The sequence below is a fragment of the Venturia canescens genome, chromosome 7, assembly GCF_019457755.1.
Source record: "Venturia canescens isolate UGA chromosome 7, ASM1945775v1, whole genome shotgun sequence".
NCBI classification, from domain to species: domain Eukaryota; kingdom Metazoa; phylum Arthropoda; class Insecta; order Hymenoptera; family Ichneumonidae; genus Venturia; species Venturia canescens.
The window spans coordinates 9,844,688-9,868,093 of NC_057427.1; the positions used below are offsets into that span (position 1 = coordinate 9,844,688).

General features: G+C 40.4%; 4 protein-coding genes across 5 annotated transcripts in view; 1 reads left to right on the top strand and 3 right to left on the bottom strand.

The window, feature by feature from the left end:
- LOC122413405 (uncharacterized) overlaps positions 1 to 2,042 on the bottom strand; it is a 29,006-nt gene extending 26,964 nt beyond the window's left edge. Inside the window, exon 1 of the mRNA XM_043423723.1 lies at positions 1,392 to 2,042. The gene's annotated coding sequence lies outside the window, so the exon portion shown is untranslated. The remainder of the gene's footprint in view (positions 1 to 1,391) is intronic.
- Positions 2,043 to 8,838: 6,796 nt separating this feature from the next.
- Positions 8,839 to 13,641, bottom strand: LOC122414084 (glutamate receptor ionotropic, kainate 2-like). Of its 2 annotated transcripts, none has more exons than XM_043424935.1 (8): positions 13,320 to 13,641; positions 11,813 to 12,309; positions 11,202 to 11,528; positions 10,941 to 11,103; positions 10,474 to 10,682; positions 10,292 to 10,381; positions 9,353 to 9,513; positions 8,839 to 9,250 (listed from the first exon to the last, which is right to left on the bottom strand). In XM_043424935.1, the coding sequence occupies exons 1-8, from the start codon at positions 13,480 to 13,482 to the stop codon at positions 8,884 to 8,886; spliced, it is 1,977 nt and encodes a 658-aa protein (XP_043280870.1). In that variant the 5' UTR covers positions 13,483 to 13,641; the 3' UTR covers positions 8,839 to 8,883. The 2 variants fall into 2 exon arrangements, with proteins under 2 accessions (XP_043280870.1, XP_043280869.1); XM_043424934.1 differs by having other exon boundaries at positions 13,305 to 13,641.
- A 3,076-nt stretch (positions 13,642 to 16,717) lies between these two features.
- On the top strand, positions 16,718 to 19,509 carry ref(2)P (refractory to sigma P). Its single transcript, XM_043424938.1, has 3 exons — positions 16,718 to 17,138; positions 17,968 to 18,998; positions 19,089 to 19,509. The coding sequence occupies exons 1-3, from the start codon at positions 16,964 to 16,966 to the stop codon at positions 19,335 to 19,337; spliced, it is 1,455 nt and encodes a 484-aa protein (XP_043280873.1). The 5' UTR covers positions 16,718 to 16,963; the 3' UTR covers positions 19,338 to 19,509.
- A 183-nt stretch (positions 19,510 to 19,692) lies between these two features.
- mRpS29 (mitochondrial ribosomal protein S29) lies at positions 19,693 to 22,596 on the bottom strand. The gene is made up of 6 exons (XM_043424940.1): positions 22,190 to 22,596; positions 21,345 to 21,677; positions 21,172 to 21,264; positions 20,952 to 21,088; positions 20,228 to 20,575; positions 19,693 to 20,053 (listed from the first exon to the last, which is right to left on the bottom strand). Exons 1-6 carry the CDS (start codon positions 22,257 to 22,259, stop codon positions 19,808 to 19,810), a joined length of 1,227 nt encoding a protein of 408 aa, XP_043280875.1. The 5' UTR covers positions 22,260 to 22,596; the 3' UTR covers positions 19,693 to 19,807.
- Between the last annotated feature and the right edge of the window lie 810 nt (positions 22,597 to 23,406).

The following is a 23,406-nucleotide window of genomic DNA, read 5'->3' on the forward strand; positions in this document are numbered from 1 at the left end:
GAAATTTTTCGGCTATCGACGATACGAAATTCTAATCGTCTTGGAATCGAAGATTTCGTCGAACTTGCATTCCTCAATTTTAAATCCACATTGTAAGCCGTGCCAAGTGAGGAGTTTAATTCAAGACGAAAAATGATTTTGAGCTCGTCTAGTTACCTCGTTAAGTAGGCACACGTACATAAGAGCGCGAAGGTCGTTGAAGTTTACTTAATAGCGGGGGCGTCATGCATGTAGGCAGTGACCTGCGATGTATTGCGTTACCGAGGACTCTTCATTTCAAAGTAGGTGTTATACGAGCGTTAACAAACCAAGCACAACCTGTTTGTAACACGAAAAACCAGCGAGACTCGGAGTTAAGAGATTGGCATGTTAGTATACACCGCGCCATAATGGCGTACGGTATAATTGTTTCAATTAACGGTTTCCAACATCGAACAGTTACGTATACGATAATTATTAACCATAGCGCAGCAGTGTTTGAAGCTTTTGAGAGGACTCGCCCAGCAACAGGGTCTCGAGTCAACAATGAGCGCTCAATTATTCTTGCTATTTTATCGTAAAATTATCAAGGGAATTTTCGAGTTACCGGGCAAGTTGTAAATTACAATATTGAGATGATTTACTGGGAAATGCTGAGCCCGAAAGCTCGATTGTCGCTTTCCTTCTTTTCCCCAAAATTCGAGCGATATTTTTTGCACTTATAAAAATAATAATTTCACGATGGAACTCGTCGGAGGATGTTCCATCACATTCAGCCGCACTTTGCGCGGGTTTCCTGCTCGTCAATCTTTTCATACGACCGGAAACCGATTTTATAGAGACTCCAGCGCTTTTGTTATAAATAAAAAACTAGCCAGTTGCATGAATTCTAGTTCGGATACGAGTCTCGATAAGTTGCGTGCTTTTTGTTCGCCGCGTTGATCGGAAAGACCTTGAGGATCGGAGACCCAATTATTTATGTCACTTTCATGAGAATTTTTTCCCTTCCACCGCCGGTTGGAAACGATATATTCGTTGATGAATTAATGATACCGATCCTTGCGCGTTGAGGTGGCTTGAGACGCGCTGTGAAAAAGTGCCCGAACGAGGTTTCCTAGGAAGAATAAAATCACAGTTTCTCTATCAAAGTCGATTCTCGACGTGAATCGTTACGAAACAAATAACCGTGACAACGATCAAGAGCTCCGCGTGAAGTAACTCGGAGGCTGCTTCGCCCTTCGAAATTCTCCAAAACTTTTCAGCACAAAAATGGGAGACTTTCCTCCGTGAATAATGACAGAATAAAAAGACAATAAAATATGAAAATCGAGTTCCCAGCATTATTACGCAGCCTCCAGTGTTTTTGTATCCTCAAAAGTCAACATCCGCTCTCACCCTGTAAAAGGACTCACCGCAGTTGACTCCTCAAAGCTCCCTGACAGCAGGAAGCGCCGTAAAAGTATGAGCAGCTCCGACCCAACGACGAGGCAAAGAGCCCGAGCCGTCAGTCATTTGCGATCGATGAGAAAATCCACTAGGAAATCGGCAGGACTGAAGGAAAGTCTTGCTGAATAATCCATAAACGTACAGTAATAACTGGCTACGCAACGTTGCCGACTTTCCACTCGGAGCGCTTAGAAAAATGGTATTAAGTTGGTGAAATAACCTCTATAAGCACGGTTTTTATGTCGATGAGAGTACATGACGATGCCGACATAGTTAGAAAAACGTAAACATTATAAGTGACGTAATCCACGCGAGCTTCGGTGCGCGATGATCGTCGTCTACGTTCGCGAGTGTCCCGCGTCCTCTTTGACTCCTTCGTCCTCTGTCCGACCTTGCAAATGTCACTTCAGGAATTCCGCACTATCCGGAACCGAGTGGAATAAAGTAGAACGAAGTGATCGCGGATCGCGACGTGACTCAAGAACCGATCGATCGACGAAGCTCCTTCTCCGTCGTCTCGTGCCACCGTTAACAACCGTTCTCGTTATCGAAACGTCACAAATGCGAGGACACGAAGCCGCACGTTCATATTGGGCCTCAGAGGCAAGGTGTTACGAGTCTCGTGGCGTGAGATGTACTGAATGAGCATGAGGGAGCTTAGAACAGAGCCAAACGCCGATCGTTTTCTGCGTGTGTAGGCTGCGTTTATGAACCAACACTGATCACACCTCCGTGTGTTATACAAGCGAGTTCGTATGTGTGCGAGCCTTCGAGCCAGCATGTATACAATTATACACCGGCATATGGATCTCCCCCTCACCTGCGCTCCGGGCAGAGGCAATGGTGCACACTTCTCTTTCCTTTCCTTTCCATTCCGGGGAACAAAACGCGTGAGACGCAGCGGTGAACACGATCGGAGGGGCGGGCTAGTGTTTTATCCCCTTTCCTCGAGCCCCTTCCTAGCATCCTTTTTATCGTGTGGACGCATATGCCTCCGCAGAAGGGAAAATAATTTATAGAATTTTTCTCCGTCCCAGCAGCATTCTTGGTTCGAACGGCTTTTGGGACTCGAGTCGATTTTCTAAATTTCTTGGTGGAAAAGGGGCGATGCTATGGGCGATGAGAGAAATTTGGGATTCTTGGCGTGGAAACTCGTCGGAAGCCCGTTTTCTAGGATTCCAGTGAGGGAAGGAACGAAGGTACGTCTCGATGAGAGGCTCGGGAGGGCCCATTTCTTGGATCTCAAATCGCGTTCCTCTGTACAAGGATTTTGCTTTTTCCGTAGTTTTATATCGAACGTAAATCCTGGCGAGAATCCTCCTCTCGTTGAGCTCAACACGACCATTAGTTTTTCTCGCTAATCCCGGGCACGAGACTCGGCACAATTACCTCGCGTCTTCACACGCAATTATCGTCGCCGGTTTGTTTTTTAGTCGATTATAAAACGTTGAAGGATCTCGAGGAATGGAAATAATGAGCCTGGGATTTAATGACTGCGCTTCAACAACCATTTTATTTGACAGCTCGGCAGGCATCGATTTGCCAATTATTTACATGCGTTATGTAATTAAATATTACAAATGGGTGGAACAAGTACCGAATGTACGCACGTTTAAACGCCCACGCGAAACGTAGGCTCATGCGAGTTCCGCAGTCAGTCGTACGTGCGTGTGGGCTGAGACGCACGCTCCCCGCGTGCGCCTGGCATTGATGGAAGCCGACGTTGAGTAAACTGTCCCGACCAGTTTTATCGCTACGTGTATGTTTTTCCATTGCGTATTTTACGTAAAGGGATAGAGGAAGAGGGAGAGGCAGGAATACACGAGCCAGGGGGATAAAAAATGAAAGGAAACATCGACAATAGCTGCGCGAGGTTTTTACGCCGAGGGCTAAAGTATCCGAGATCGGGAACGTTTCCTCTTTTTCGGTGAAGGATTGCTGATAAGTAATGCTCAGCATAAATTTATTTGTGCTCGCAGCTCTATCTGCTCAACTGTCAAAATGATGAGCGCAACCTGCAAGCCGAATTGAAAATTACCCGAATTATTTATCGAGGCTGCTCGTCATTTTTTTTTAGGAGAAACTACGAATTTTTCGGCGTGCTGCGACAGTTCCACTCCGTTCGTGACTCCGAACGATGCGCTCGATCATGGATTCGATCGAATCGTCATTGATCGACGAATTAATAAGTCGTTCGCAATGATTTACTCACAATTTCGTTATGTTTCGTTCACAATATTTTCCAGTCACTGGACGTTATTGATTTTTCAAAAATCACTGACCACTCGGAAAATTAGGGAATTCGAATTCAGTGAAACGAGCTTGTCTGTCCGCGCCGTGGTTGTGTCGCTCTGTGTGCTCACACGCGCGTGGGTAAGGGGCCTTTCTAATCCAGTCCGTGACAGCAACGCACGCGTATTAATAATAATTCGATGGTGAGCTATTGCACCTCGCTCGATAAGGAGTGTCGCTCGTTTACATCCTCGAGGTCGTCGATCCGAAGTTTCAGGCTTGACCGAGCTCCATTTCTGACACGTTTTTATCGAAATTTCAAAGGACATTTGACCTTGATTGAATCTCCGATTGCGATAGCAAAATCGACTCTGGCGAATCTGAATTTTTTCAAATATCCGCTTCGAACTTTCCTCTGCATTCGGATTCTCTGCTGCTTCTTTCCACCCTTTGCTACCAACATTTCGAGCTTTATTTTTCTGCGCTGCGACGAGCTCACGCGACCGAATGAGCGTATTTTTCTTCCAACGTTTGTGCAACCACAGCAACATCAGCGAGATACGACGATACTCAAATATTCAAGGAGCCCTCTCGCTGACGCGCGCGGTGTCTGTTCCATTGTTCGGAATGCAAGATGTAAAAATGCGCTGCCTACCTCCTCCCGGCACTTGTCCAAAGTCCTCTCAGACGAAGCAACGATACACCGAGAATAATCGCGTCAACTTGACACTCCCAGGCTGAGATTATCTGCGCTTTCAATGGAAAAATATAAAAACATTATTCGGGATAGTTAAACTGTGAAATTCGTTGCAAATGAAGCAGTTTCTTTAAGATTTTTCTCTCACTTAGAATTTTGCATGAAAATCGTGAATTTCCGGTTGAGTGAAGCTACGAAATAAATAAACCGAGCAGTTATTTCGATGATCGAAAAACTGAGTGCCAAAATCGTTGTCATCAGTGTTCCTGGTGGAATGCAAAATGAAATGATCGGAGACAGCAGAAAATGATGAAACTGCCGATGAAAATATTGCGGTTTGTGAGTATTCTCGTTCGAGGATCCCGTTTTAATTGGAAATTCAATAAAAACTCGGTTAAACCTGAATAATGGTTTCTCCAACGTTCCTGGGTGGAATTTGCCATCGGAAAGTTGAGGGACGAGGTTACGATGGTCTCGGTAAAGCGAAAAAGAATGAAAGAAAAAATATTATTGGAGGAATTGAGCGCTGCGAATTGTGCTCGAGACAATGAACATAAAAATGTTTATCCTCGCCCCAGTTCGCGCAATTATCATGCAATGTATAATTCCAATGGGAGATACGCGCCTCGGATACGTGATAATGAGATTCCTCGGCGAGCGGTGTTGGATGGAGCGGAAAAATCGTATTTCTCGGTTCGTGTTTCCTGGTCGAAAGACGAGTCGACGAACGCTCTTGCGACCGGACGTGTCTTCGGTCTCGCTCGATTGGTCAAGAAATGCGAAAAGAAAGGCAAAGTGAGCGAAGGTGTAAACGGAGAAAGAGGAGAAGCAGGAGCGAGAGGGATGCCGGCGGAGGTGCGAAAGGAAGAGTTTCCAATCGGGAGAGAAAGAGAGAAAAACATTGACACAATCGCCACGAGGCGGCGACAAGTGTGCAATAACGAAATAACATTCCAGTCAAGCCCAAGTCTTATGACACAACGTGGCACGGTGAAGAAGGAGCCTTTGACGGATGCGTCTCATCGGGAGCCAACTCCCTACAAGGACTGCCATGAAAATCAATGAAAAACAATGAAAAAACAAATAATTACTCCAAGACCGGGCTGAACCTCGGCGGCAGTTTTCGGTCCAACGAACCGAGCGATGTCGAAATTCGAGGAGCGGCAGGATTTCACTCGCTGTGCCAAAAGCCAGCCGGGGGATAAAGGAGCAGAAAAAATACGAAAATCGTGACAGAAAGACCTGGAAGAGCTGGCAAATTGTGGAGGAAAAAAATGATGACTTTCCTGCGTCGTGTGTGTGTGTGTGTGTGTGTGAACGATGACGAGTGGGACTCTGGCGAGCGGAGCAAGGCCATCAGCTTCGATGCAATGGAAAGACACGATAAAAATGAGTGATTGCTAAACATTCTAGGCAGGTTACTCGCTCCGTTCGATTCGCCATTTAAGGACGCTCCGTCATTATCGTCTAGTGACTTTGCCGCAATTTATTGATCGCGATGAAATCTAGTGATTTCTCGAAAACCTTCGAGCCTCCGGCGGGAGCGAAAAGGACGACGAAAAATGTATCTCGACAGGAATCTACTTTCTTCCCACGCTCGAGGATCCCACTGCATATGCGTTTTGGCGAGAAATGTGCTCGGGAGTAGCCTGAACTGGTCGATCATTTTTTTTTTTTTTTTTTTTTCCCAAAAACCAGCTCCATTCTGAATCACAATTTTGTTTTTATTTCATAAAAAGTGCACGAGAGATTTAATCGGGAAGACGAAACTCGGCGATCGGCACCTACCGATAGCAAATCAGACCGCCTGCTAACGCCCCTGTTTTATTAATGCGGCAAAGGTCACTTCCGCCCGTACGAAAAGCGGAAACAGCACGCACGTGCTCAACCATATCCGGTTGAAGAACCTGGACAGTTACGCATGCGTTACATCCAGCGTCGTCTTTGCTAACATAGTCGTTGAATTATTTTCAGGAAATGTTCGCGATCGCCCTTTACGATTTCTTGTTAACCTCTTATCCGTGCGCTTTTCACCGCGACGAAAAATAACAAAACTCAAAAACCCCATTAACCCGACACCGGATTCGTCTATTCGGTGGAAAAAGACCCAATTTTAAGATTTTTTTAGACGCTAAAGGTAATAGCAAATGAAATTTATTAATTGTGACAGCATAATATATGAAGAATATTTCCAGAATTCTTAAAACCCGAACATCAATCATCGACTCGATGGTAGCAAATCTTCAGAGTTCGGAAAAAAGTTGCCCGTCTGTGAACAGTATAAATCGAAATCTACTCGACCGATACTTTTGAAATTTGGCAGGATACTTGCTCACACAGTTGACCAGGTTTCTACGAGAGGATTTTTTTTCGATTTTTTGTGACACTTCGAAGTGAAAACACTGATTTTCGCTTAAAATATGAGCCTATTTGTTATTGTAAAATGAATAATTATGAAAAAATGAAAAAAGCTCTCGCAGATAGCTTGTCAATTGTGTGACAAAGTACCTTCAAAGTGCCCCTGCTACAGTCGAGTTTATTAATGATATTCGAGTATTAAAAACTCAGGGAATCTTTTTTATATATTGTATTGTGATGTCACAATCAATAAAGTAAATTTGTATTATCTGTAACGTGTAAAAAAATTCTTAAAATTTATTTCACCAAGTTGACGTTACCCCGGCCTTAATTGCAAAATATGGAGAAAAAAATGCACCCACTTTACTGAAAATCCATTAATTATCTCGATGAACCCCTCCATTCTCTTAGCTTGACCTGCGCACTAACGTGAGTGCTAATAAAAAGCGTGTAAACTGGTATTCGCATTTCAATTATTCACATTAATGTGAAACTTTTTATGATTCATATGATATTCCGCGTTAATCACTCCTCCGATTGTACACAATTTCACAACGAGCTTAGTGATTAAAAAAGGAACGGAAAAAAGGTTTCGTTGAAAACGATGTTTGTTCAATGTCTAATTCGTCATTGTTTAAGATTGTTCGAAAATTCCATTATGAAAATGCTCATTGAGCATGCAAATTACTAAAGAAAAACTCAAAATATCGAATATTCGCAGTAATATTGTTGGAAGCATATAACTAAATTTTGAACGGTAGCGCGTAAAAAAATGACTCTTTTGAAGTCAAATATGTCGAGAAAATGGTCGAAAATTCGAACTTTTAAGTAAAACGGCTTCCAAATTTTCAATATTGCACTTCGTCATCATTTATTAGGTGCATCTTTCGCCTTGACACGTCAGTGAGCGAATGACGCTCGTTAATGATTTTCAGATGAACAGAAAAGAGTGACAACTGGAGCAGTTTTCGATGTCGCGGAAAACAGGCATCCGAAGACCCTTAATAACGCTGCCAATGTGTTATTTATCCCAAATGAAAAATTTTTTTAAACTTGACAGTTACAATAAACCCATGTCCGAATTTGAAAATGATCAGATTATTTTGTCCACTCTAAAATCATTCCCGAAAAATACTTTTTTTCTACGCTCCTAGAGGGATTTCTCGCCTTAATATTATTAATTTCAGCAAAATGTCTAACGATCATAAAAGTTCGAAAATCCTTGAGAATTTCAAATTCCGTGTGCAAGAGTTGAAAGAGTTGAGTGAAATGAGCGCTGAGCAGGTGGATCATGAAATTCCAAATAAAAAAATCCAATCTGGTGGGCTTCGACGAGTTTTTGTCAACGTTCCGGACCGACTATGAAAAATAAATGAAAATATTCCATTTGATGGATGAAAAATAAAAAATTGTCGAATGTTTCTCGGACCTGCGGCGGCTTCGAAACATGACTTTTGAGGCGGCCTGCGAAGCGTCCCATTGCTTATATTAATCCCACGGATGTTCGACGACCGAGGCGGCTCAACTGCTGAATGCATTGTCTCTCGGACGTTCTAAAGGGGGAAAAATCGTATCCGTGTTCCCGACACACCTCGGTGCAATGCTGGAAACCAACGTAGGATGCGCCACGACGTAGGCGATTTTTTCCCACCGAATAAGCCAAGTTATCGATTGTCCTCGTGTGTCCTGGATGTGCGTGAATGAGAAATCCTCAGCTCATTTCACATTCGCGAATGACTAACGTCGTATTTACGAAATAACTCGTGCGATTTTTAAAGATCAACATTGCAATGACAATTCGTTGAAAAAAAAAATCACTCAAAACAAATCCGTCATAAAATCTCGTTCTCCGTCGACACGCTTAGGTTTTAAGGTCTCACGACAGCAGCCGCGTTCTAATATATTCACTCTCAATTCGTGAAGTTTTGTCACGAGACCTAACTTTTTTGTCAAACTTCATAATTTCTTGCCTGCGATTGCCATCGAATAAAGAAAAATGATAAAAACGTTAAAAAATGGAAGAAATCTTCTCAAGTGGGAAAAAAGTTCTAAAAAATGGTAAACACTTTCGAAAATGTCTACAAAAATTAGTGGTTCGAATTTTTCCTCGAAATAAATATCAAAACTCTTCGGCGAGTCACATTTATTTAGCTGAAAAGAAAAGAAATGTTTCAAGGACGATATTCCATGGGCAAATGACTGAAATACCGAGACCGCAATTTCAAAGATGTCTGTAAATGCAATGCTGCATTTTCCTTATTTTTATCGAACCCTCTACGAATCGTTAGTTGTCGAGGAGAGGACATCCCATTGGGTTTGGACGTCCGCCATTTTCGCTCGGATTTTCCAAGTGTCGAGTAACATTTTTCGCCTACCAAAATAATGAGGGAAAGGATCACTCCACCTGCCAAGACCGAAAGTATCGGCGCTACTCCCCAAATAGTCACTTCGTTGTGGGTGGCTTCGGGCTCCGTAGGTTTCATCAAATACTTTCGTTTCAGACGATTCAACATTCCGTTGTCCTCGAAACGTTGAATGCTGGAAAAATCAACGATTCGTTAATTTAATAACGAACTCAACGTACTTTGATCCGTTGAGCTTGTTCATTAATAGACGAACTGATGCACTTTTTGGACTCACTGGTAATTCATGACCCCGGTATATTCACTTCCTTTTCTTAGGATGAGAGCAAAACTGTCGATGCTTCCGGTATCGATGTGAGAAATTTTGCAGGGAAGATGATTCATCCCCGTTTTCACCAACGCCTGACTCGAGTAGAATGCAGTTCTTCCATCGCAAATCTTAAGGAAAATCATGCGTTACTTGTCATTCGAAAAGGCAAGTGAACTTTTTCCTCTTTTCATGATCAAAGAAACGATCAAAATTTATTCTTGCAATTATTTAATTCATGTGCAACTTATTTGTTGAGATTTATCTATTTTCAATACAATTATAGCGTTTAAAATACTTTCGTAGTAAAATCGTCAAGCAAAATGTCACAACAGCCATTTTCTATTTATATGCGTTTGCATATCTATATTTTAAACCAGCTGGCTCGTGCTGTTGTCAAACCTTCCGCTGTTTGTGTCGCTATTACTCGTTAACCTCAAATAAGTGTTTTCTTCTTCCATTCCCAAGTGATTTTCACATTTCTCAAGACTTCATTGATATCTGAAAACTTTGGCTCTTTAAAGTTGGGCGGATCCTATTTCATGAAATTCAAATCGTCGCACAGGAAGTGTGCCGTAAGGGCCTGTGTATAACCCTTAAAAAATGTGATTTTCGTTAATTGTTTTCTCGACAACTCGACGGTAGATCCTGTAATAATTCCGGGAATAGATGCACGCTGTATATTTCTAGCATATTTCCGAATTTCAGCTCTTAAAGTTGGAATATTCGATTTCCATCAAATTCGTGTGAACTTTTAAGAAATTTTTATTCTAAATGGAACGTATTTTTCAGGTTTTTATCATTTCTGTACTTTTAAAAAAAATAATATAGAAACTTTTAGCCGAAGCAAGACGATTTTCGAACGCGAGCAATTTCAGTTTTTCATTACACTATAAATTTTGTACATACTTGTTCGAAGCCTTCTTGCATATTGTTTGGAAGAGATTCCCAAGGTCTCAGAAGAGTTTTCATTTTGGAATAGACAGGATCGGGCGAGGACTGAAAATGCAGGGGAAGAAATGAATAGAAAATCATGAAAGTTGTCGCTCCCAACGACCTTCCAGCACGAAAGTACAAAAAATTGAACTCACGTCGAAGAGATCCCAATCGGCGCTGTTCTTAAGGACTACGAGATCGTAAGTTCCGTCGTTTACGAACTCTTCTAATGTGGTGAATGGAAAACTGGTCGTTGAAACCGTGATGAAGCTTATCAAAGCGGCCGAATAAGCTGCTGATACGACCAAAGCGGAAATGAATATCGAACAGTAGGCGATTCTGAGGGGAGTTTCCGGTGGGAAAACTGTAAAAAAATGACAAAGTAGTCTGATGCTCGGCGCAAATGGCTCTGAAAATGATTCATTTCCATTTTTCTCAGGCCAGAAGCATGGAGGAGCACGAAACTTTAATGTTTTTCCTGCAAACGCTTGCTGCGACCAATCTCACTTTTCAAAAACCTAGTTTTCTAAAAGCCCAAGAAACTCCTTCGACAATGAGGTTCGAAGATAATCGAGGGAGCAAAAGCGATCGAGGCTGCTAAGCAAAAACGATTTTCCCTCACCTGCCAATCCCTGCTGACAAAAAATGCCCCAGACGTAAAGATAATGCTCGGAAATGAGGTGCGGAAAGGAATGGCTGCCCGTCCTCATTTTCATTCCGGCCACCAATATCGATGAAGTTATCACGAGGAGGACGATCGTCATCCAAATTTGTAGGGCGAATGCCTTCACCGAAAAGTAAGACGAATAATCGCTCCAAAGTCAACGCTTTATCACGAACGCAGTAGAAACCCAAAGAATCGAAGAAAAATCATTCCTCGTACCTTAAAATGAGCCGACCACTCGACCTCTGAACTGTCGAGAGCTCTGAAGTACACTTGAATCGGTGTGACCATCAGAGGCAGCGTAAAATCGACGACCTGGAGGCGATGAGTCGTCATGCTGAACTCCGCGACACCGAGATCGGCCTCATTCGCGTCGAGTAATTCTATCACGCCGGACCAACTTTGAGCCTCCGAATCCCAACTGCCGAAGCCTTCCTTCTTCGTTATTTTCATCTCTTTGAAATCCATAACCTGCTCCAACTCCCTCAAAATGGAGTTGAAGAATCCACCCGGGCGGCCGTCTTCTTCGAGATAAAAAGCCGAATTCTGACGGTAACATTGATTTGTTATTGCGGATTATTAAGTTACGCTGGAATTCAGCTTTTTTCAGTTATCTCCAGCTCATTTTCGTCGCTAATTCAGTTCCTCCAGGATACTACAAACTTTGATTCTTTAACAATTTCTGACGCGCAAGCTGAATCCGTTAAAAGCCGCAGCCCCGCGCGACATCGCAAGCTCCGTTGACCTCGTGCAATTGCGATTGGCGTGAAAAAGCGTGTTTTTGTTTGGCGGAAGTAGCGAGGATTAAATTGTAAAAAAAACGAACTCACGGTGACAACGCCGATGCGGAATCCGACGCCGTTGACCTCGGAGCGTCTCGCGTAGAGACTCTGATTCGTTATCGACGTCAATCCATCTCCGATGGACCACTCGCCGATGGTATTTCTTTCCGTGCCGTTTCTGTGATCCGACCACCACTCTTGGAGCGATTTATTTTCGCAGCAAATAATCAACATTTCGGTATCGAAGCGCAGCCCGAAAATATTTTTCGTTGGATTATTGCAATGCTCGCATATGGAAGTGCCGAATTCCTCGGTGAATATGAGCAGCCAAACTGGATGCAAAACTTCGAATTTTCTTTTGTTCCCAACGAATTCGGCGACGTCCTTCGCAGCTGCCAACACCACGACGACCAGGGGACGAACTCCTGGGGCATTGTAGTTGTCCGTGCGTTTCAAGCTCTCTTCGGTATCGATAATAAAAGTCTGCACACCCCTGCGCGAAAAATCCCGAGTCAAAGTGACAGCGACGGCACTTCCAGTCGTGTCTGTACACGAAAAAATATCATTTTCCTTCGCATCCCATTGGCACGGTTCTCGTGCACGCGAATTTCTTCGAAAATCTTTCGAGTTCGTTATCCAATGCTTCGTCATCTCGCAAACGCCAATAAACCAAGTGGCAATGAAGCTCTTTATCGCGACATCTCCGCGATTACGAGCGACAGAAAATCGCGGTTATTTTCCGGCTACCCATTTTTTAAATCCGATTTCATAATTAAAAATGAAAAGTTATTCTGTTCATTATTGAAGCATATTAAAAAATGTTCATATCAATTTATTTTCGTATTAAAAAAGAAAACAATAATAATGAAAAATAAAAAAGAAAATAATAATTAAAAACTCAATCGAAGATAAAAAAATAATTCATCTAGAAAACGTGTTTTTTCGAACGATCCGCGAGTCCGCGATTACTTCGGTTTTTGTCGAAACTCGAACGTTGCCCTGGCCGATCGAGCCGTCAGAGCAAAGAACAGGAAAAGTGACTGAACAATTTCGACACTCCGGACATTTTGTTCGGAAGTTTGATGACCGACTGATCGGAGTCGCCGAAACGGGGAGCCCCGCGTAGCTGCACGGTTCCCCAAAAAATGTATTTCCAAACGTTTAAGGATATATTGCACAGGCGATACAATGTTGCCATGCTAAACCATGCTAAAAACATAAAAAAATTCAAAATGATCAGAATTTTATAAAATTTGGTGAACATATTCTTTAGTGCCAAATTTGACAATACAAATTTTTTAAGATTTTTCTTCTGTACAGTTATCGAGTAATTGATCACTAAAGTTCACGTGTATAAGCATAGCGTTTCCATATATATAGGTATACATTCCAGGCATAAGAAATCTGCTTTAATGCGTAATTACTCGATAACTAAACAGAAGAAAATTTTGAAAAAATTTGTGTTTTCGCACTTGATGTTGAAGAACATTATCACCAAATTTCATCGATTTCTAATTATTTCGACTTTTGTATCATTCACCCTTAATACTCTTACTGTGGACGGAGAGCGGCAGAACGATGCAGACTCGGGAGGGTCCGTAGAGCTCGTGAAGTCCGATTATGAGAGGAACGTACTTGTGCAAATAAGAATTATCGGTTTGTAGTGTAGAGCCAAAAAAAAGGAATGGTACGAGGTAGAAATAGGAGGAAGCGAGCATGTTCGAGCCCCGTGAAAAAGGGAAGAAAAAATCTCGCCTGAGTTGCGGGGGCGGATGAGAGCTCACGGAAAAACCGGGGGAGGAAAAAACGGCGCACGAGTGGTGAGCAAAATGCGACTAAAGTCTCCGGTGAGGCGTTCTGATTTATCCGATTCCAGGATCTAGATGGTGCGTGTAAACCGATGCGCATGTTCTGGTCACGTGTCTCTGTGTCTCGTACATTATGCATCGAAATAGCTTTTCTCTGTTGTGTACAAATTACCGAGCGATGATCGACGATAGCGCGGGCAAGCGTTGCGTTCATCGGTGGATCCTGACCGGTGGCGAACGAGCGAAAAAAAATTGCCTGCTATTTCTTTTCTCTCTCTCTTTCTCCCCCTTTCTTTAGCTATAAATATAATATATAATATGTACGTGCTTAAAGGTACAGATATGTTCGTACATTTTGAACGTATGTACGTAAGAATTGTGAATGCGTATAGTATTTCACTTTGGCATTTATGTATCGTATATCTCACGTCCGCACGTCCCTCAACGCGACAGAGAAAAAGTGGCTTTCAGCTCTCGCGCTTCGTAAAAGGAGAATTACGGAGAAAAAAAAAGGGAAGAAAGGAAATGGAGTGTAAATAGGTAAAAAAAGCAGCTTGGAAAGCCGGTCTCGCTTGGGCAAATAACTATTTTTATTTTCGTGTCTTTTTTTCACCTCGACAAGTTCGATTTTTCAATAAATATGTTTCGTACTTTGCACACTTTACGAAGCAGTTTGCTTTTCATTTTGAACCGACGATTTTGGGGTGTTTTTTTAGGTGGAATTTCGAAAATTTTTAGTCTTCTGGAACTTCGATTTCCCAAGCACGTCGCACCAGTGCCAAATCATGGACAAAATGCACTCGAGCTTCGCCTTGGATAACTTGGAATACGCGCTCCCGAAACGTTCCGATCTTATTTTCGGGTTCCTTGCTCCGGGGTTTTTGACAGTTTTAATAAATATCTGGAGAATTTTCGAAATATCCGATTGACACTGTTTCGGAGACCGGAATTGACATTTCAATCTTTTCCTGGCTGCGCGATTATACATTTGTACTAAGGTACTGAGAGTTCGAAAAATCCTAGCACGATTTGCAGAATATGTTCTTGAACAATTTTTAGACGCGACGCCAATGCATCTCGATTATCACAGTCGAATGTGATTTTTATAGATTTGGAAAAGAAAACGTTGTGTCGAAGAACTAAAAAAATCGAGCCACTATTCCGTAAGATTTCCCTCGAGTTTTTGACGTAAAATTATGAGGAAATTTCTTATTCCACTTGGCTAGGATTGAGCATTTAACTGGGAAGCGGTGTCGCAAATCGACGATACACAGAAATCAATCAGTTTCTTGCTTCGTTTGCTTTTGTAACTGCAGTATGTCAGGTTGCACGGAATCTGTCAAATTGGTTGTTTCTGTGTATCATATCAAATGGGAAGCGTTTTTTAGCGTTCGCATTATTACGAATGTTAACAAGAATAAAAAATACGAAGAAAAATAATTGCGTTTTAGGTTCCATCGAAGGTTATGTCGCAGGGATGTTCTCTTGTTTTATTATTTCACAATGAATTTTTTTTACCACTGTTCTTATTATCCAAAATTTTCCTCCATCACGCCAATATCTTGTATTAAAAAACGATCGTCGAACGGCACTTCATAAAACATAATTTTTATTGAAATGTTTGCTTTGTTCGGTGTTGAGGATCTCACAGTGCCGCCACAACTTCTCGGTGGCCGATGTATGAACTCAGGTTTTATCATCTGCTACGATCAACACGATGAAGTGATGATACATTATCGACCGCCGATATAGTGACTACCTTCATTATCGATCGCAGTTTTAATGGGGTACCAAAATGGCCGCTCTGATGACTTGCGCGCTCTCGGAGCAACACAACCGGCAAGATTCCCGCAACGTTGTTGAACCCGCTGAGTAATAACTCACGTAAGAAGCTACGATTGGATCGATATCAATTTGGCCCCGTAATGCCCTACGTGGTGGATGAGCCATCACGGTCGTTATTCATTCCGTCGAATAAACTGGAAGCTTCTGAAATTTTCTATAATTCTAGAATTTGATGCTAGGACACGCACACGTGAACAAAGCTTTTCAAATATTTATGCACATTAAATTTTTAACTGTAACATAACCTAATTTCAATCTTTTTTCAACAATGTCACAAAAATTCTGATTTTATTTATCAATCCACTCACCGCATTCCTTTTTATTCATTGATTCTTATAGGGTAATAAATGATTTCGTGGATGAATTCCACAAATAAAATTATCTTACCATGGATTATATTTGAAATTAATCTTTAATAATCGTTCATCGAAGCTGCGATCGAGTTTGGTAAATCGCGTTTATACAACAGTTCACTCGCTATTTTGTTAGCGCGTGTGAATCATTTATATACGGTGTTCGAGTGATTTAGGAAAGATAACCAAAAAAGCAGAATATATGCGAAAACACTAATTACAAGCGTGGATTTTGAGGCTTCCATTATATGGCAACAGCTGAATTTGTCAATCAAGTGTTTTCATATTACGAGACGGTGACGTTTAATTAATGATGTACATATCTGTTTTCATATAAATTATTTGCACGAAAAACAAAAAAGAGATAATCGTTGAAGCTATAATTATATATGCTCTGAAAGCGAAAGGAGAAAAGTTTCATGAATTTTCTTGTACACTACAACCGGTTTGGAAAATTTGATCGGTTAATAAGCGCTAAACTTTCGAGTTCCTTCAACTTTATCATTATTATTGTTGCCTGTTACAGAGTCTTCAAATGAGTCATTGCAAGACTCGTCGAGAGCCACACGCAAAGTTCGACACTCGTAGAAGTGAATAAAACCACGTGATCTGTTGAACAAAATATACTTCTCATTCAAAGATGGCGACTTAGCGGCTGCAAGTTCAAAAAAAAATTAAGTTTTGCCGGAAATATATACGTTTCTGAAAAATTGAAAGAACGCTCGATAGAGCAGGTAGAAGGAGAGAAAAAGTATCGTGTCGATACGAAAATAAGGCCAGTGTCATCACTGACAAAAAAATTACAAAAAATTTGCAAAGATTCTCGAACGTTCGCCACAAAGTTTCGTAGCCATATTCACGCCACTGTAAAAATTATCCTGCACCCTTGCGTCAGCATTTCCATGGTTTGTTTGTCAACGAGTCATCGTGGCGCTTGCTTCGCCTATATAAAGGCAACGGGCATTCTACGACGCAGTACTCGATCGCTGAATTTCACAAGATCTGGACGTAAAGTTTGTTCGTACAAAATATACAATTATCTACTTCTTTTTATTTATTGATACGTGCTTCAACGAGTTGATTTTCAATTATAAACCTCGTGTTTTTAAGCAGTTTTTTTTCTTTAATAAACTAAACCAGAACCGACCTGAAGTGAATTAAAAACGAAAAAAGTAATTAAAAGAATTGTGAAAATGGCCGGAACGGTAAGCTTCAAAGTTTACTTGTCAACGGAAGAAGAATCTTCTAAGGAAGTTCGTCGTTTCGGTATTGAACCCGATGCTGTCACGAATTTTCTTTATCTCCGTGAAAAATTGCAAACCCTTTTTCCTTCACTGAGAGGCAAACACTTCACTGTCTCTTGGAAAGGTAAGCAAGAAATTAATCGATTAGTTACTATTTATTTCTATTCCTATTTTCAGATCATACCACCCCATGTTTACGAATGTTATTTCTTGTCTCGTTTATTTGTTTTCCGTATCTTGTCTATCTTCGTCGTTTTCGTAACTGATACTTTCAACCTCGTTTCGACGCAACAAAGTAGTAACGATTTCATCCGTGGACGCAATCTTCTCTAAAATCGGACCAATCAAGTTTATCATTTGTTCAAAAAACAAGAGAAATCTACTCAGCCTAAGAGTTTAAAAAAATCGCCATCTTGACATATTGTGACTGATTTCTTAATTTTATAACAATTTTACTTGAAGATTGCAATAAAAATTCAACTGACATAAAAATAAATTTGTTTTTTCTAGAAAGACGTTTCATTTACACGATGTCTTTGAAAAAAATTAATCGGAAAACTTCAAAATGTTCAGACACTTATAAGATAATCGAAAATCTTTGCTATCAATAAACTCGGTTTGCATTGCACAACGTTTATAATTCTTCAAACCATTAAGTGCATGCCTCCTTCATCAACTATAATTTGTTATGAGTATCGCAAGAAAATAAAATCTATGGAATCTTTTAAATGCTCAATTTTCATCAATAATCACTATAAAATATAAAAATCAGGAAATTAGAAGTTGTTCAGGAAAAGAGGAGTTGAAATGGCAGGATGGGATATTTTATAAAAATATTTTAATCAACAATTTTCATTTAGATCTTGATTCGATATGTGGAACAACAGGAATTGAATGCTCTTCCCACTACAGAAATTATTTAAGAATTTAATAAGGAACCTTATTGATTGCAGATGCTGATGACGATGATGTTGTAATTTCAAGTGACGAAGAGTTGCAAATTGCTCTAGAGGAGACAGCCTCATCTAACATCCGTAAATTGTATGTGCTTTTGCACTCGGAATATCCGACTTGCAGAAACAGTGCTACTGAGACAGCAGAGTCTGGGCCAATTCATGACGGCATTATTTGTGACGGCTGTGACAAGCAGATAAGAGGTTTTCGCTACAAATGTGTCCAATGTCCGGATTACGACTTGTGCGTAGAGTGCGAAACTCGTGGGATGCATCCAGAACATTGTATGATTCGCTTGTCCGAGCCGTTGCTGTGGAAACCACACTATGGAAGACGTTTGGCCACGCAAGTCAACAGATTTGTGAAAAAGGCGCAATCGTACACCGCCAAAGACGATGAGACCAAACAATGCCCATTCAAGGGTGGAAATCGAAGTGGGAAACGTTGCTGCAGTCAAGAGACACCATCTTGGATGCCTAAATTCATGACTTATTTGGACGAATTGGCTAATCTTCCTGGTGATTGTCCCTTCAAAGAAACCTCTAACGAAGCGACTGGAGAAGTTCCAACCGCTGCATCTGCTGGTACCAAAGCGTCGGCTCCACCACATGAGACCAAGGACAAACGTGGCTCTGAGAAAGTTCGACTCCTCAGCGAAATGGGCATGACCCTGGGTGAAAATATTCTTTCTCAACTCAACCCCCTCTTCATGAACCTACCTAAATATTGCGATCCAGCCTGCATGGCTGACCCGGATGCTGCAAGCAGCGCAGCCAACAGGGAACAAGAAGTACCTCAGAATTCGAAGGAATCCACTCCTACCCCTAAATTTCCTGGAGAAGGCAAGAAACTCAGGGAATCTAAAGGTGATGAGGCAGCCACACCGTTATCCAACCAGGAACTTCCTGCTGATACACCCAAACGGGTTTCTTTTGAAAGCGAAGGATGGACTTTGCTCAATCAAATTGACAGTCCAACTCCCAGCATGACATCTCCAGCTGCATCATCCACAGGCACTATACCCAAACAAGTACGCACTCCATATCAATCTATTATGTATTTTGGAACAAAAATTCAATTTCCTACTCGAATTTTAATCTTTTCTCTCCCTTTTTTCCAGGTACAGTCATCAGCTCCAACCGAAACGCCAAACGCTTCCATTTATCCTAAATTGCCGGAAGCTCCACCAGAGAAACCCATGGAAGAAGCTCCAGTTATTTATCACCCTAATCCAACTATCCAAAAAGCAGTAGAAAGCATGATTCAGATGGGGTTTTCCAATGAAGGAGAATGGTTGACAAACCTCTTAGTTTCCAAGAGTGGAGACATTGCCGCTGCTCTCGATGCACTTTCACCTGTACCACGCTAAACAATCAATCCAATTGCGATTTATGTTCAGCGGCAATTTCTGGTTCTTAGTTCTAGAAGTGAACATTCCATTGTTGTGGAAAGTAATGACTGTATCTTAACACTATCCTTGTATTCTTCGTGGTGGCAGTTTCCAATTTTGTGGCCAAATAAAGTAGCACATGAATATGTTACGGAGTTCTTTTTCTTCTCAACAATTCCAAAAAATCAATAAGAACATTTTCAGGAAGCCAACAGCAACCATCACTGCTATTTGAAAGTTGCTCCATTGGTGTTTAAAAAAATGGAAATTATTAGTAAACTTTCGCATCCTTACAATATAGGCTCTTATGATACATTAAAAAAGAACACCGATCGAAATTTCTAGCATTTTAATGACCAAGACTCGTCAACCTAGCTTAGAAAATTGGACAGCCAACGATAAGAACTTCATTAACAGCTATTTAGATATTTTTTCATATACAAATTTATTTAAATGTGTGTTGTACGAGTCATCAAAGTGTAGGGATTACGAGCACTTAACAATTCCAATTCTCGTTGACCCTCTTTCGTTATGTTCCTCACCCATTTTCGATCTTTGTAATATTCCATTACCGACTCGAACTCTTCAGGTGTGTAATCGTCAACTTTGACAGGTAAAAAGGGGTCGAGATGCTCGAAACCTTCAGTACCCAACATCAGTCGTGGAAGGCCTGGACTTTTTTCGTAATCTTTACTCTGTGTGCAAATTGGATAATATTTCGTTAGCAAATCCTGTTGATTCAATTCCACGATCATATACAAAAACTGAATGAAATTTGGAGAAGCGAATTGAATAAAAAAATAAGCCTCCGAAAAGCTTCATTAACATAAAACATTGAAATTATTATTTTTTTTCTTTTTGTAACTCACCATAGTGGCGACTGGATCAACCGTTAATACGATTGCTCCATTGCACCAATCCCATTTCGTTATATTCAAAAAAGCGTCCGTCAACGAGACGTAAGTTGGCTTGAGCCATTTTTTCTCCTCATCTTTTATACGCGATTGTTCTGCGTAAAACGCGTTGAATCCATCGATCAAAACGAGCGTGTTACATTTTCCAGCTGTACTCGCGAGTTTTAACTCTTCGGTCAACGCGTAAATAATGTCGCACGCGTATTTTACTCGACTCACGCCAAGATCTATCATCTCCGTAAGAGGAGCTCCAGCTTTTGTTATCTCTCGTGCACTCCATTCGTATTCTTTCGAAACTACCAGCTGCAATAATTTTTTTCATTCAATGCATTGTTGGTTTAATTACGGTTTGATTCTTGAATAAAATGATTATTCCGATCAACTTTTATCCTTGTTTTCTGGCTAATTTCATGAAATAGAAACTCAATGCTCTTAATTTTTTTAAAATTATCTGTTTCCTATTCAAGGAAAAATTTTGCTTTCAATTGTTGAATACTCTCATGCGAACGAATTCAAAATTCGTGCAATTCAACTTAGGCAGTCTTAACAACGATTTAACGAAATAATATGGTTAGAATTTCACATTTTTTTTTCTGTTTTGAGTATTCAAAAAATTATCACATTTTCGTTAAAAAAAACACTGCTAAATATCAGGCAGGATTTATGTAATAGAACCTACATTGAGTTCAGCGAGGAGAGGTTCGTTCTGACGTTTGAAGTGGACGAGCCACGTAGCTGCGTCGAGTGGTAAATCGTAATATCCTTCTTTGGTCAGTGAAGTGGCAACTTCTTTGGGAGTTTTGAACCAATAAGGGACTGAAAAGAATAATTTTCAGTGACACAATTTGTAAAAGGAATGTAAGCACATGTTAAAAATATATTGAAGGTTAAATTCATACCCCAAGGGACATGAACTATAATTTTCTTAGTTGCCAATCCATAGTGCACCAAGTGTGCTACGGTTAGAGTTTTCCCAACTCCCATTTTGCCATCTAGCTAAATCGTTAAGGTCAATTTTACATCATTCAAGACACTGTGTTTCAAATGGAAACAATTTGTTTAGAAAGGATACATAAAACGTATTTGTTGGCTGGTCTAGTGTAGTCTGTTTGATTGAGATATGAAATTATGTCGACTGCAGGAGACCGGACGAGTAGACTGCACTCTAAAAATGTTGCGCAATTATTGGCAAATTTTTTAGGCAATCCACCTGTGGCAAACAACCGCTGTTGAACTTTGGGCTCGATTGTGTAAAATCTATGAAGATGATCAGTAGTGTGATTCGCTGGATTATTTTCCAAAGTACGAAAAACCTGGAGTGGCTCATCTGGAATTGATACAGCTTCTGCAGTGGCGCTCAATCCTCGTGCTACAGGTGCACACAGACGAGACGGCCGTAGAAACTCTGGAATATTGTTAAAAATTTTAATCTGAAAATAAATCTCGAACGCTTGACAGAAAAAGAAAAAAACAGTGGGTTTGTTTTGATTTTTCTTCAATACGAGAACCAACATTTTATAGTTTGTTTTTCAATTTTTCTTATATATTCAATGTCTCAACAAACGGAATTATGATATTAAAATAAAAACTGAAAAATTGAACATTTTTTCATCATACCACATTAAGCATATAACAAAAAATGCGAAACCATTTGCAATACATAATGACGAGGTTTTCACTAAAATTTTTGCACATTTTTATAGAATGCTGTCACCGAATTGTTTTCGAACTACTACAATTGCTTAATACCCACGAAATAATTATTGACAAAGACAACATAATCACTAATGAAAATAAGAAAACTGCCGGAACATACCGAATACTTTGACTATACTAGATTTGTATTTTGGTTTGATAAACATGTTGTTTGAGTGTATGATTTCAAAATACCGAAAATTTGAAGGAATTATAACTTACGTGCACACAGTGACATTTTACATGAATATCCAATAATCGTTTTTCTAAAAAGATATTTCGTTCGGCACATTTACACAAAGTACAGATTTTGTTAGGTTACGGGTTACGGATGCAGTGAAGGGGTGCGAAGCTTTGTTGAAATGACTGATAAATTATTACTGTTGTATTTTTAAAAAATGTTTAACAATTGTTGGACGATTGTTTTTAATTGTTCGTTTCATTGGAATATTTTTTTCAATTATATACTTTTTCAAACAATCTTATAAGTTTTTCCTAATTCAATTTTTTCTGAAATTCATCTGTTCGGAGTTGTTTATTGGTAATGATAAAGATTGTTGTTAAATTTGTTCAATCTTTACTTTCAATAAAATAATAAAATATTGAGTCGGTGTTCACGAAATGACAATATCCAATGAGAAAGCTTCGTACATCGTACATTTTTCTGTTACTTTTTGGCTAGCTTCCCGTCTGTGAGTTTGGCGTGAGATTAGCCTGGCCACTGGAGTGACTCCGCTTCGGCCAATGTCAACTGTTGTAGTTGTATGCGTCATGCAGATCTTTAATCATAAAATACAATTTCCGTCGAACGCCACAGTGTTTTCTGTTAAAAACATGTTTTTCGTAATTTTAGTCTATATATCCACAATTGCGATGGTAAATTTTGATTTCTATATTTTGCTATACTCCTTCCTTTTCATCGTCTCAGTTTTTGTGTAGCGATTGCTTCATAATGTAAAGCTGTTTGAGAGGTTAACCTCGCGACTTCGAGAGGTACGCAAAAAACGAGAATACTGACCGATTTCTGTCGCGCTTTAATTCTTTATTTCAGGCTACTGCTTCTGATGACTATTGCGAATGGGGATATTGCTATTTGTCTGAGTATTGTTGTGGAGATAATATGTGTTGTCCTGACAATGGAACTACGTGGATTCTCATGTAAATAGACTTATTTCATTTGTTTAAGAGGAACAATCAAACCTTTTATTTCATTGACAATAATCAATGGGATTATCACTCTAGGGAGCGTGAAAAATATTAAAATGGAACACCTTCCAAAATCGTTTGTTCAAACATAAATACCAATATTTTGAGAAATCAATTATTTCTTTGTAGTTGCGGGTTGCTGTCAGCGTTGGTTGCAATATCCATTTGTTGCGGCTGTCTCTTCCGATACTACGATACGTATAGACTGCGTATGCAATGGCCATTTTCTCGAA

Coding starts and splice junctions, on each gene's coding strand:
- mRpS29 (XM_043424940.1), bottom strand. CDS start 22,259: ATGTGCCGAACGAAATATCTTTTTAGAAAAACGATTATTGGATATTCA. Junction 21,678..22,189: donor TAAAATGTCACTGTGTGCAC/GTAAGTTATAAT, acceptor ACAATATTCCAG/AGTTTCTACGGCCGTCTCGT. Junction 21,089..21,171: donor TATAGTTCATGTCCCTTGGG/GTATGAATTTAA, acceptor TATTCTTTTCAG/TCCCTTATTGGTTCAAAACT.
- LOC122414084 (XM_043424934.1), bottom strand. CDS start 13,482: ATGCTCGCTTCCTCCTATTTCTACCTCGTACCATTCCTTTTTTTTGGC. Junction 10,683..10,940: donor TTGTCAGCAGGGATTGGCAG/GTGAGGGAAAAT, acceptor ATTTTTTTACAG/TTTTCCCACCGGAAACTCCC. Junction 9,514..10,291: donor TGCAAGAAGGCTTCGAACAA/GTATGTACAAAA, acceptor ATTTTCCTTAAG/ATTTGCGATGGAAGAACTGC.